Source organism: Lithobates pipiens, unplaced genomic scaffold (genome assembly GCF_037356315.1).
Source record: "Lithobates pipiens isolate NorthernLeopardFrog02 unplaced genomic scaffold, aLitPip1_a1.2 Scaffold_11, whole genome shotgun sequence".
NCBI classification, from domain to species: domain Eukaryota; kingdom Metazoa; phylum Chordata; class Amphibia; order Anura; family Ranidae; genus Lithobates; species Lithobates pipiens.
The window spans coordinates 22,850,606-22,865,244 of NW_027507696.1; the positions used below are offsets into that span (position 1 = coordinate 22,850,606).

Genomic DNA, 14,639 nt, shown 5'->3' on the forward strand with positions numbered 1-14,639 from the left:
GTTGATGGGAAGATTGATGGAGCCAAATACCGGGCAATCTTAGAAGAAAACCTGGTATGCCCTGTACACGTCGGAAAATCTGATGGAAAAGGTCTGATCACATTATATTGTCTTAAAATCCGATCGTATGTGGGCTCTATCGGACTTTTTCCGTCGGAAATTCCGACGGGAAAAAATTGAGAGCAGGATCTCACATTTTCCGACAAAAAAATCCAATCTGACTTTTTCAGATCGTTTGTAGAGAATTCCGATCGGACAAAGTGCCACGCATGCTCAGATCAAATTATGAGACCAAAGCTATTGGCTACTAGCCTCAACGTAGTCCCATCGTAACGAACGTCATCACGTTCCGAACGATCGGATTTTCCGACAACTTTGTCCGACCGTGTGTATGCAACACCAGTTTAGGACAAAATCCGATGGATTTTTTGGTCGGAATGTCCGACCGTGTGTACAAGGCATTAGTCTGCAAAAGATTTCATACTGGGGTGGAGGTTCACCTTCCAGCAGGACAATGACCCTAAACATACAGCCAGAGCTACAATGGAATGGTTTAAATTAAAGCATATTTATGTGTTAGAATGGCCCAGTCAAAGTCCAGACCTAAATCCAATTGAGAATCTGTGGCAAGACTTTAAAATTGTTGTTCACAGACGCTCTCCATCCAGTTTGACAGAGCTTGAGCTATTTTGTTAAGAAGAATGGGCGAAAATGTCACTGTAGATGTGCAACGCTTGTAGAGACATCCCCAAAAAGACTTGCAGCTGTAATTGCAGCCAAAGGTGGTTCTACAAAGTGCTGATTTTGAATACTGAATACAAATGCACGCTACACTTTTCACACATTTATTTATAAAAAAAAATTGAAAATCATTTTCCTTGTACTTCAGAAATATGTGTCACTTTGTGTTGGTCTATCACATAAAATCCCACCAAAATACATTTACCTTTTTGTTTGCAACATAACAATATGGAAAATTTCAAAGGGCTTGAATACTTTTTCACTTTTTCAAGACACTGTAAGTGTACTGTATGGTCCATCTTCCTGCATGCTTCATAGACCAGAGTGTTGGAAGATATTTGTGCCTTGTACTGGCAGACATTTGATGTGGACTATTTAGAAGAGAATGTACAGAGTGGGGAAGCAGCCCATTAAGAAACATGACTAGTGCCTGTGGACAAATAAGCCATGTCTGGATTCTTAGTCACTTAAGGAAATCCTATCCGATCCTTAAAATGGAAGTAAGTGGGATCCTAAATTAAGTGCACTCATTCTAAAGTGTCTGCGCCAAACTTTTAAGACTTTCCAGAGTACCTGGGAAGCCCCAAACCTTGGAAAATTGTAGTGTATTCGGTGTTTAAATTGCCTGTGTTCTGACAAAATAGGCAACTCTGCAGAAAATCAAACCAGGTTACTTCCGCTTTCTTTAACCACTTGCTTACTGGGCACTTAAACCCCCCTCCTGCCCAGACCAATTTTCAGCTTTCAGCGCTGATGCACTTTGAATGACAATTGCGCGGTCATACAACACTGTACCCAAATTACATTTTTATCATTTTTTTCCCACAAATAGAGCTTTCTTTTGGTGGTATTTAATTACAGCTGGGAGTTTTATTTTTTGCTAAACAAACAAAAAAAGATGCAAAATAAAAAAAAATAAAAAATCATGTTTCATAGTTTGTTATAAAATTTTGCAAACAGGTCATTTTTCTCCTTCATTGAAATGCGCTGATGAGGCGGCACTGATAGGCTGCACTTGTGGGCACTGATAGGCACAGTTAAGGTGGCACTAATAGGCACAGATAAGGCAGTACTGATGGGCACAGATAAGGTGGCAAAGATGGGTGGCACTAAGGGGCACTGATAGATACCAATGATAGATGGGACTGATGGGCACTGATAGGTGTCTCTGATAGGTGGCACTGCTGGGCACTGATGGGTGGCACTGATGGGCACTGGTAGATGACACTGATGGGCACGGATATGTGGCACTGGGGTGCAGCACTGTTGTTGAGGCAGATTATGGGCACTGATGGGTGGCACTGTGGGCACTGATGGGGGGCACTTTTTTTATCATTTAGGTGGCACTGGCAGGGGGCAGGTGGGCACTGACAAGCTGGCCGTGATCGGGACTGATGTCCCGATCACGGCTGCCGGTGATCGGCTTTTTTTTTTTTTCTGACAGCGCTAGGAGGAAAAATAGCCGATTACCGGCTCTGTTGTGTCACATGATCAGCTGTCATTGGCTGACAGCTGATCACGTGGTAAGGGGTCGGGATCGACCCCTTGCTTCGATCTCATAGACTCGCTAATCACAGAGCGCGCCGCGCGCGCCCCTCAGGAGGAGCGCAGGCCGCTCGTGCACGGGACAACGTCAATAGACGTAATCCCGGCAAAGCAGGTCCGCGCTGTAGCTGTCATTCGGCTATAGCACGGATCCCTAGTGGTTAAACCATCAGTATTTGCTCATTTGGACGAATTGGTGTTTGGACACAACACATCCAGTCTGGTACAGAAATATTTTGCTGTTTTCACAGCACAGCGGCTAACGAGGACAAAGTTGTCGCCGCCTCCATGTTAGTTTCGGAGTGGAGTAACAATTTCTGCTCATAATATCATGCATCAGACTCTATAGGTTGCTGGTGTTATGTCCAAACAGCAATTTGTGAAAATCTGCAATTCATGATGGCTTAAAGAAAACGGAAATTATGCGTGTTGCTTATTTTGCCAGAACACCTGCGCTAAATCATTACCTAAATTATTAATAAATAAATATGAAGATACTGATTTGATTATAAAAGTTGAGGGTTCGCCCGCTCCTCTATCAGCTTTTTATTTAACAAAGAGCACTTTAGTTATTTAAAAATACAGATTGCCCTGCACTTTTTAAGAACTTACTCTGGATCTTAAGTATTCTTTTACAGTATGCCAGTTTTGAGAAAAAAAATCCAAGACTCTGTTATTAACAACATTGTTCAGTCAAAGTCCCAAGATACCAAAGTTTTGATTTTTAGAGCACTGTATATAATAACGTGAGCCTAGTGGAAATTATAAATATTGTGTAGCAGGAAGGCTCATTCACTTACCTTTCTCGGAGAAGACTGCTGCTCAATCCTTGTTTTACTACTAAACACGTGTATAAAGGTCACCAACACTGAAGCAAGTTTCTCATTTATCTAAGTATTAGAACAGATGTAGGCTGATGCTGTATATTACTTTCTATTCTCCCATTTTAGCTGTATTTTAAAATGTATTTAAACCCCAGAACAAAAAAAAAACAATTTATTGCAGCTTACCAGTTCTTAGATGTGGTGGCTGCTTTAGTTTTACTTTTTTGGCATTTTTTTTTTTAACCCAATGATCTTGCCTGTAACACAGTTTCTGTCCTAGGGGTGGGGATATGGCTTGGTCACACTAGGACAGGAAGTGTGCTAGGACCACAGAATACCTTTCTCTCCTCATCTCCATAACATACGGCCATATTGTTCACAGAAGCTTCTCTGTCTGGTAGGTAGTTTTACATCAGCCTTCTGCTGCTCTTTACTGGGAGCAGAAATTAGAGTGGGTTTATTCTCCCATAAATTTGCTTTGCACAAAAAGCCCTACAATGCACCAATGTGCCTCTTAAATTTTTTTAGGTAACTTTAGAAACAAACAATCCAGAAACAATGTCATCCTTCCTATTAGAGTTTATAAAAATATACTGCAAAATAGCAATCTTCTTTAGCCCTTGTACACATGGTCGGAGAATCCGTCGGAATGTGTCCTATCGGACCATTTTGTCGGATAATCCGACTGTGTGTGGTATGCATCGGACTGTTTCTGTCGGAACATCCGTCGGACCAAATTTTCCAACTTGCTGGAAATATTTTCCGACAAACTGCTCCGATCGGACATACTCCGATCATGTGTAGAGAATTCCGATCGAACAAAGTGCCACACATGCTCAGATCAAATTCCTACATCAAAGCTATTGGCTACTAGCCTGAACGTAGTTCCATCGTAACGAAATTACGTCATCATGTTCTGAAAGATCGGATTTTCCGACAACTTTGTCCGACCGTGTGTATGCAACAGTTTTGGACACAATCCGTCGGACAAAATCCGTCGGACAAAATCCAACGGATTTGGTTGTTAGAATGTCCGACCGTGTGTACAAGGGCTTAGAGAAATTATCAGGAGTATATTTGTAAATTATGATGGTTGACGTCCACTTGCCAGAATTGTATTTTATGACGCATGTTCTTGGGTTATGACTAACAAAAGGGCTTACTTTTTAACACTTAGAAAACAAAGTACAACAATGTGATCATAGTGCGCCATGGTGCATTTATGTCCCCAGTAACGATTTCAATTACTAGCTAAAAGAATTCATTTTTATCTTTAAAAACTTTCACTCCTAAGAAAACTAGAGTAAAACCCAGTACATAAGAAAATCAAACGAATGATCGTCTGGTTTTCCTCGCTGTTTCATAGCAGGCTGAAACCAAGGATTATACTAATTGTATGAAAAATTCTCGTTCTGCTGTTTATTGTTTCTGATCATGCGCAGTCTTTCGTATCCAATTTTTCTCGTACAAAAACCGTACACATTAGATAAAAAAACGTTAGTTCTGTTCCATTACCAGAAACGTTTTAAGGTTTGTCCCTTCTGACATTTTTGTTTGGAAAGTTTGAATCAGATGTCAAAAGTTGTGTATACGCTATACGAAAAACTTTTTTGATCGTGCCTCGCACAGATTTTTTTTTCTGATTTCATCATAGTGTGTACCCCACTTTAGTATCCTTCCTGTAACTCCTAGGAAGTTAACTGTGATGTGTGCTTTAGGGCTGAAACAACTAATCAATTAATCGACAACAAATCGATTATGAAATTAATCGATTACTATTTCCATAATCGATTAATCGGCCAGTAACATAATGGGGTTAAAAAATTTTTAAAAATTAGTGCTTTATAGTACAAAGAATAGCAAATCCCTACTGTAAATATTACTTTCACAGTTCTACAGTAAAAAAAAAAAATGAACCCCTTACAATAGTGATTATTTCCTTTTTTTGTACTATAATGGGCTAATTTAACTTTTTTTAACCCCATTATGTTACAACATTTTTTAGACCTGGTTCACATCTGTGTTTTTGGTGCTTTTTGCAGAAACGCACTACAGTTCATTTACATGGTTTCCTATGGGACACGTTCACATCTTTGCTTTTTTTCAGCCGCTGCATATTTGGAAAGGGCCAGGGACTTTTTTTTTAACGCAAAACGGTGCTTTCTTGGTTCAATATACTTCAATAGAAAAGCTACAAAAAAGCATGTAATGTGTTTTTGCAGTAATTTGTGTTTTTTAATCTGCTCAACAACAAATTATCCCAAAAAAATAAAAATGCAAAAACGCAAATCACAGCAAAATCATGTTTGCAAAAATCAAAACGCACAGCAAAAAGCACTGCAGAAACAGATCAAAAGCAAACTGCATACCGAGCCTTATGCTGGCCACACGGATCAATTTTAAGACGAGAATATTCAGACGAAAAATCTTTGTACATTCGCTGAATGAAAGAATGTTGTTTTGTTTTGAAATTTTCACTTGCTTTTAACATTCTGTTTTTAAAATGAATGTCATTTCTGAACGAAAACCACATACACTGTCTGAAAATTCCTTTTGCCAAAAAGTTTTCTATTTCCAAATTTTCCTGCCACTGTGGTTGAAAATGAATGTTGATTTTACCCCAAATCGATTAGAAAATCAAGCGAACGTTCTTAAAATTACTTTTTTTTTTCCTTTGAAGGAAGACATTGTTTTTGTTTTTTAAATAAAACTATTTGATCTCTAAGTCTGATGATATTTACCAGATTCACCCTTTTAATACTATATAAAGTTTATCTCTTTTAATAGTTTATACCAGGGATATGCAATTAGCGGACCTCCAGTTGTTGCAGAACTACAAGCCCCATGAGGCATAGCGAGACTCTGACAGCCACAAACATGACACCCAGAGGCAGAGCATGATGGGACTTGTAGTTTTGCAACAGTTGGAGGTCCGCTAATTGCGTATCACTGGTTTATACAGTATATCTGATATCTATATATATCTATATATATATATATATATATATATATATATGTATATAATGTGTGTATATGTATGTATATATATATATATGCCTGTTGTTCTCAGAGTGGATTAGATAATTTGCTCCCTAACCATATAGTTGGTTATTTATATTTACCACTGCATGAAGATATTTAAAGTGTAGTTCCACCCAAAAAAAAAAGAATCATTAATGTGCATGAAAAAAAAAAAGAAATTTGGAGAATATATTTTTTTTACTATCCTCTTTAATGCCTGTTGCTAGGAGGTCCCTCGTAATCTGCCTCCTTTGGTGCCTGGGCTCCTGACGTTGCTTCCCTCAGGGCAGGAAGGGAGATCAGCTCTCCTCCCTCCCTCTAGGCAATCATCAGGGACACTTGACAGGTCCCAGATGATTGCACGGCTAGTCGCGAGGCGTGCATGCGCAGTGGGTGCCTGGATCTAAAGCTACAGCCGGTCGATCACAGTTAAAATGCCGGAACCACCGAGCGGAGGGGGAGATGAGTGGGGCTTCGATCCCCTGCATCGCTGGACCCTGGGACAGATAAGTGGCTGATTATTAAAAGTCAGCAGCTGTATTTGTAGCTGCTAACTTTAAATTTTTTTTTTTTTGTGGGAATTCCGCTTTAAGAGTAAATTGCCTTTTTTTTAAAACTGTACATATTAACTAAATTATATACCACACTTTTTTTTAAGGTTATTAACAAATTAATCAATTAGCCGAAACAGTAATCGGCCAACTAATCCATTATGAAAATAATCGTTGGTTGCAGCCCTAGTGTGCTCTACTTGGCTACATGTACTCAGTGGCGGGGCGCGCGGGGGGGGGGTCGTCTTCATCTAATTGGGAAACACAAGAAAGCATCTAAAGATTGAAGGAGTTATTAGAACTCTTAGTAACCTGTTTACTTACTACTGTTTACCCCTTTTTTATTTTTATTTTTTAACTTTTTTAAATCTTGGTTTCCTTATAATAATGTTCCATTACTGAAATAAGAGTGAATAGGAGGAAATGTTTTACTTCTGTTTACATGTTGGCAATTTTTTAAATATACCTTGAAATGTTGAATAAATGGGTGTGTGTTTGTGGGGCGCTGTTAGTTTCAATGTTTGCCATTTGATTTTTTTATGTGCATTAATTCGGTGTCTAATGTCTCAGCTTCTTCAGCCAAAATGGGTCTAGTAGAAACCAAGCTGGCCATAATTCCTGGAGCAGGTAAGACTGCCTATTTTACAAATTATTAAAGTAAAAATCATGCTATTGTAATAATTGTAATAATAAGTAAGTGCAATTGTTGTAATGTTGCCTGCATTGCAAACCAAGAAAAAGGAAGGCGCTAACACTTATGTGATAATTGCATGTGAACAAAGGATAAAAAAATGTACTTTAGAGTCCAAAGGTGAAAAACATGTTAATTATAAAATTTATTAATAAATATTGCACAGTCCAAACATTTTTTTTCCCTGAATCTTGCTGAAGAAAGCCTTAATCACTGTGCTCCTGGTTGTAAAGGTGCCTCAGATACTTGTCATATAAGTGCTCCACCACAAAGTGTGCAAAATGCATGCTTACCAACAGCATCTATGATATGGGCCTTTGGTGTCATAGGGTACCAACCCTTTTGCATGTTGTTTTCACAATGTTCCACCTTAAGAATGGTAAATGGGAAATTACCACCAGCTGATCTCCTCATATATCAATAACCGAGACCCAGGGAGAGATAATAATCCAGGATAGTGTGATATATTTTTAAGTCAAAACAAGGATAGAAATATAAGTTTGCCACTCACATTTAAAGGTGCTATAGTCAGCGCCAACACAACCAAATAGGGTGGAAACAATGTGCAAAAAGGGTGGTACCCTATGACACCAAAGGCGCATATCGTAGATGCTGTTAGTAAGCGTCCATTTAGTACACTATGTGTTGGAGCACTTATAAGAGGAGTATCTGAGGCACCTTTAAGACCAGGAGCACAGTGATTGGAGCTTTCTTAACCACATGCCGCCCGCCAATAGTCAAATGACAGCTGCAAAGTGGTTTCAAAATCCTGACCGGACGTCATAGGACGTCCTCAGGATTTTGAGCCGCTGCGCGCCCCCGGTGGGGCGCATCGCGGCGATCCTTGTTGTGGGGTGTCAGTCTGACACCCCGCAACTATGATCTCGGTAAAGAGTCCCCGACGGAGACTCTTTACCATGTGATCAGCCGTGTCCAATCACGGCTGATCACAGTGTAAATAGGAAGAGCCGGTGATCGGCTTTTCCTCACTCGCGTCTGTCAGACGCGAGTAGAGGAGAGCCGATCGGCTGCTCCTCTGACGGGGGGGGGGGTCTGTGCTGATCGATTATCAGCACAGCCCCCCTGAGGAGGCCGACACTGGACCACCAAGGATGCCACCAGACCACCAGGGATGCCCAGCACCAGGTATGCCACCCTAGACCAGCTATCAGTGCCAATTTGTGCCATCTATCAGTGTCCATCCGTGTCGCCCATCAGTGCCACCTATCAGTTCCACATATCAGTGTCCATCAATGCCACCTCATCAGTGCCACTTCATTAGTGCCACCTCATCAGTGCCCATCAGGGCCGCCTTATCAGTGCCCGTCAGTGCAGCCCCATCAGTGCCCATCAGTGAAGGAGAAAACGTACTTATTTAAATATAAATATAAAACATTTTTTTTTTCAAAATTTTCAGTCTTTTATTATCTGTTTATCAAAAAATAAAAACCATAGAGGTGATCAAATACCACCAAAATAAAGCGCTATTTGTGGGGGGGAAAATGTTAAAAATTTAATTTGGGTACAGTGTAGCATGACCGCGCAATTGTCATTCAAAGTGCGACAGCGCTGAAAGCTCAAAATTGGTCTGGGCAGGAAGGTGTTAAAGTGCCCGGTATTGAGGTGGTTAAGCAAGATTTAGAAGAAAAAAATCTGGACCATGCAATATCTATTAATAATTGTTATAATTAATTATTTATTATTATTATTAATAATTATTATTTTTTCACCTTTGAGGACTCAGTATATTTGGATTTTTTTTTATCCTTTGTTCACATGTAATTATCACATATGTATTAGCACCTTGCTTTTCATTGGTTTGCTTTTCAGAGGGGGTTTATTCACTTAAAGGGGCAACTTCACATTTTTTAGCATATTGTCATTTTTGGGTGGCGCCGGGGCTTACTAATATTTCTCACAATGTGCCTGCATTATCTAAAAAAAAATTGTCAATAGGCAAAACTGACCAAACAATTAAAATTTTCTGTTTTGATTATTATAATGCCTTGTAATACAGACAAATTATAATGTACCAATATAGTATGTTATGTACATAATTATGTGCATATTTATATAATGTACCAATATAGTATATTGTGCAAAAAGTCAAGCAGACGCTGAGCTAGTAATTTACGCAAATAGTAAATGCAGAAAAATGACATGTATTTCATGTCTAAAATGTAAAAGCAACATTAGAATAAAATAAATGGCTGTCATGGCATATTGTAAATAACACACATATCGACAACATTTAAATAATATTAATTTATGTATTTAAAAATAGCTTCTTCAACTCTATGTATATAAGAGAGCATGGGGGAGTTCATATCCATTATGGGGATGATATTGACATAGTCCCAAATGAACCACTATTGCTCAAATTTGATATGGTCCAGAAATATTTACAAAGAACAAAGATTAATAAAGCACCAGGACCAGATGGCAATCTCATGTGTTCTAAAAGCATTGAACTCTGTCATTTCAAAGTCATCGATTCTAATTTTAGGGATTCTTTAATGACTGACATAGTGCCACTGGATTGGTGTAAGGCCAATGTGGTGCCTACATTTTAATAGGGATAAACATTTTAAGTAGCTACAGACCTGTTAGTTCAACTTTTATAGTTGGGAAGATACTGCAGATTTTACTAAAAGACCACATAAACAAGTTTTTTGCTAGAAAAAAATATTTTAGGCAATAGACAGCATGGCTTTATGAAAGACGGAAATTGTCAAATCTGATTTCTTTTTATGAGGAGGTAAGAAAAAACTTAGACAAAAGAGTGACTTGACTTTTGCAAAAGCAGTTCCCCACTCTGTAAGGTAAGGCCTACAGGCTTTGAAAAATCAGTTTGTAAATGTATAAAAAACTGGCTAAAAGACTGTGTTATTAGTGTAGTAGTTAATGATTCATACTTTTAATGATCTAAGGTTATTGGTGGTATACCCCAAGGTTCGGTGTTGGGACCCCTACTTTTTAATATATTTATAAATGACACCAAGCTATGCAGTGTAATAACGTCCTTACAGGCTATCTCCAGCTTACAAGCCAATCGCAATGCACTGTTTAATTGGGCAACTATGTGGCAAATTAGGTTTATTGTTGATAATTGTAAAGTTATGCACTTGGGAGCTAAGAATATGCATGGATCTTACATACTGGGGGGGGGCAACTGTGGGAATCAATGGTGTAGAATGATCTGGGTATTCTGGTAGATCATGGGCTTAATAATAGCATGTAATGCAAAGCTTCAGTTTCCAAAGCAAGCAAAATCCTTTCTTGTATTGAGAGGTATAAACTCCAGAAAGAGAGGAATATTTTACCCCCTGTATAAATCATTAGTAACATCTCATTCAGAATATACAGTTAAGTTGTGGGTACCAGTTCACAAAAAGGATATTGGGGAATTGGAGAGTGCAGAGAAGGGCAACCAAACTGATTAAAGGCATGCAGAAGCTCAGCTATGAGGAAAGATTAGCTGAAGTGAATTTGTTCACGCTTGAGAAGAGGAGATTAAGGGGGGATATGATCAACATGAATACTTACAGAATGGGTTAACTTTGTGAACTTGGTGTAGAGTTATTCACTTTAAGATCATCACAGAGGACAAGGGGACACTCTTTACATCTGGAGGAAAAGAGATTGAAGCTCCAAATACAGACAGGCTTCTTCACAGTTAGAGCTGTGAAAATGTGAAATAGACTCCTTCAAATCCTGGTTCTGGCCAGGTCAGTAGATTCTTTAACCACTGGAGATCCACGCTATAGCCAAATGACGGCTACAGCGCGGACCTGCTTTGCCGGGACTACATCTATTGACGTCGGCCTGTGCACGAGCGGCCTGTGCGCCCCCTGAGTGTCGCGCGCTGTGATCAGCGAGTCTATGAAACTCCCCTGATCACAGATCGGAGCAAGGGGTCGATCCCGACCCCTTACCACATGATCAGCTGTCAGCCAATGACAGCTGATCATGTGACACAACAGAGCCGGTAATCGGCTATTTTTCCTCTTCGCGCTGACAGCGCACGGAGAAAAAATTAAAGCCGATCACCGTCGGCGGTGAGAGGGACTTCCGGCCAGCTCATCAGTGCCCACCTGCCCCCTGCCAGTGCCACCTAAATGTTAAAGTGCCACCCATCAGTGCCCACAGTGCCACCTATCGGTGCCCACAATCTGCCTCAACAGTGCTGCACCTCAGTGCCACATATCTGTGCCCTTCAGTGTCATCTACTAGTGCCCATCAGTGCCACCTATCAGAGCCATCTATCAGTGGTACCTAGCAGTGCCCATCCGTGCCACTCATCAGTGCCATCTTATCTTTGCCCATCAGTGCCGCCTTATCTGTGCCCATCAGTACTGCCTTATCTGTGTCTATCGGTGCCACCTAATTTGTGCCTATTAGTGCCGCCTTAACTGTGCCTATCAGTGCCCACCAATGCCGCCTCATCAGCGCATTTCAATGAAGGAGAAAAATGACCTGTTTGCACAATTTTATAACAAACTATTAAACATGATTTTTTTATTTTTATTTTTTATTTTGCATCTTTGTTTGTTTAGCAAAAAATAAAACTCCCAGCTGTAATTAAATACTGCCAAAAGAAAGCTCTATTTGTGGGGAAAAAAAATGATAAAAATTTCATTTGGGTACAGTGTTGTATGACCGCGCAATTGGTCATTCAATGTGCATTAGCGCTGAAAGCTGAAAATTGGTCTGGGCAGGAGGGGGGTTTATGTGTCCAGTAAGCAAGTGGTTAAAAAAGGCATGGGTTCTTCCCTAAATGCACAAAATATAACTGAATACTAATATTTATAGATAAAGTTAATTGTCTCCTGGGGGAATCGAATTGGATTATATTTTATAGAGGGTTTTTTTTTTTTTTTTGCATTCCTCTGCATCAACTGTGCATATAGGATTGTGTATATGGAGGTTTTCTGTTTGTGTGTTTGTGTGGTGTTGTTTTTTTTTTCTCTGTGGGATGAACTGGATGGACTTGTCGTTTTTTGTTTTTTTTTTAACCAGAATAATTATGTAACAATGTAATTATGTCTGTGTCACTTTTGACTTACTGCAGTGTTGGAAAATTTGAGAAAGAATTTTCACAGGCCGAACTGAAATTTTTATATTTCCAGTTTGGGCATGGGTAGATGCCCGAGATGTTCAACATATCTTCTTTTTTCAGATGCCTTTTGTCATATATGCTTATATCTAATCCTCCTCTGCATATCCTTAGCTTTTAGCATCCAGCACTGTTACTTTTTTCATGGCAATTTTTAGGTTTCAGCACTGACTGCTTCAGTGCCAGACATACCAGATAAGGTAAATATGATGTAAGAGGACTTACATTATAACTAAAGGTAAAACCTTTTTTGATTTGTATAAAGTGGTGAGGGGGTTAGAACAATTTCCAGGTTATTATTGGTGTCTGTGTTCCTGTTATTCCTGAGATTCATGTCTTTAAGTGGTCTCACCACCAATGTCTCTGGTAATGAAAGTGAGGGTACATCCAGAATTTCGAGTTGACTCCGGATCAGGAACAGAGGAGAAATCTTCCAACTGGGACACTTGTTCTGATTACAAAAGGCAATATCCCTTACATTGTAAAGATATTCTCAATTACTCTTGGGTATACAGTACAGGAAGTGAAGAGAAATCTCCCTAATAATAAGGCACAGATAGCAGAAAAAAACTAGCCACAGTTTTAACCCTCCCATTTTTTTTTTTAATTAGTGGTAATGGAACTTAATGGTTAAAATAAAATGATACATATATGTTACAGTCTGTCAATAGCAATAACAGAGCAGTTCTTGTTTTTTCTGAATTCCCCCTGTAGCATAGTTTTATAGCCTGTTAATCTATTGTCTATAAGACTAATTTTGTTCCACAATGCATTGTGTTTTGTAAATGAGCATGGGGGAACTTGTCATTCAGCTGCTCATCCTTCATTCACAGAACAGATGCATTGTGGGACAATACTAGTAGGAGTTCTGTGAAAGATGAAGAGGAAAGAAGGTGGTGGGTGAGCTGAATTATTCTCAGTAGCAGTAGCTTCTCTTAACCTTTACAGCGCTGGAAGACAGCATCTCAGAACAATTTCCGGTGGCTATGAAGTAGGCATAGCAGGGAAGATTTTTTTTACAGAAGCAGCTGCCTGCAAGTAATAGGATACAAACCATTACACTAAACTAATTTGTTTGGTACTTTGCCTATTAACAATATGAGGACTCCACCCCCTGAAAATAATAAATTAATAAATAAATGTGAACAATAGCAGCTGCCCCTTTTTAATATTTGGATTCCTATGGAGAAGATTCGGGAGTCTGTGTACAGGATTTAATACACAAGGCTTGTTAGCTGCTTTGTCGGCCGCTACCATCTGGTGAGTGAAAATTTTGCCCGAGCCCATGGAAGAGCCCCTTTTCACATTAAAAAGAAGAAGTTACTTTATATATGATTTCACAAGATCATGGCGATTGGGGATTTCTTTTTAACAAAGTTGGACTTTATATTATACCTTTTGATTTATTTTATCACAGGTCATTGCACACAGTTTGTGTAAAAGGTCTAGTGCCTACTTTTTGTTGATTTATGTACTTGGGTACCTATGGTCAGTGTGATTAAGTCCTCGCAAGAGTGCTTTACAGGTCCACGGCTATGGTGCACCCATCTGGGGAAACCCTGTCCCTGAAGACCTTTTGCCAGAGGGGCCAAGACTGACAGGGAGCTGTATACGCCCTGAATCCAGCCTTATCGACATCTTTGTTTCTTCTGTCAATGCTTTGCTCTATCCATGAGATGTTATGGCCTCTGTGGACATCAAGAATGTAAACTTGTGTGCATCAATTTAGGCATGCAACATTATCGCTTTGTTGCCCTTCCCTTTGGTATGTCCTTGCACCTCGGGTCTTCACCAAGCTGCTGGCCCCTGTTCTCACTTTGCTATCTGGATGACTTTCTTCAGAGAACAGTTGACTTAGGCTCTGTCAGCCAATGGCCAATGGACCATGTAGACCTTAGATAGATTCAGGAGGATCCCAAATCTTCAGAAATAAGCACTGGAACAATCTTAATGCTTGGAGTATCTGAGCTTGATCTGGGCTATGGCTCTGTCCAAGGTTTTCCTTCTCCTTGGCAAACTAGATGTAATTCAGTTATCTTTTCAATGCAGGAGCTTTTCTTTGCAAGGTTATCTGACAATGATTTTACACAAATAAAGTCTTTTGGCGCTAAAATTCTCAATTTCTTACAGCAGCCACCAGGGAAGCACTA

General features: G+C 39.5%; 1 protein-coding gene across 1 annotated transcript in view; it reads left to right on the forward strand.

The window, feature by feature from the left end:
- AUH (AU RNA binding methylglutaconyl-CoA hydratase) overlaps positions 1–14,639 on the forward strand; it is a 320,284-nt gene that overhangs the window by 168,204 nt on the left and 137,441 nt on the right. Inside the window, exon 6 of the mRNA XM_077469844.1 lies at positions 7,253–7,309. Within this exon, the coding sequence (XP_077325970.1) occupies positions 7,253–7,309 (57 nt within the window). The remainder of the gene's footprint in view (positions 1–7,252; positions 7,310–14,639) is intronic.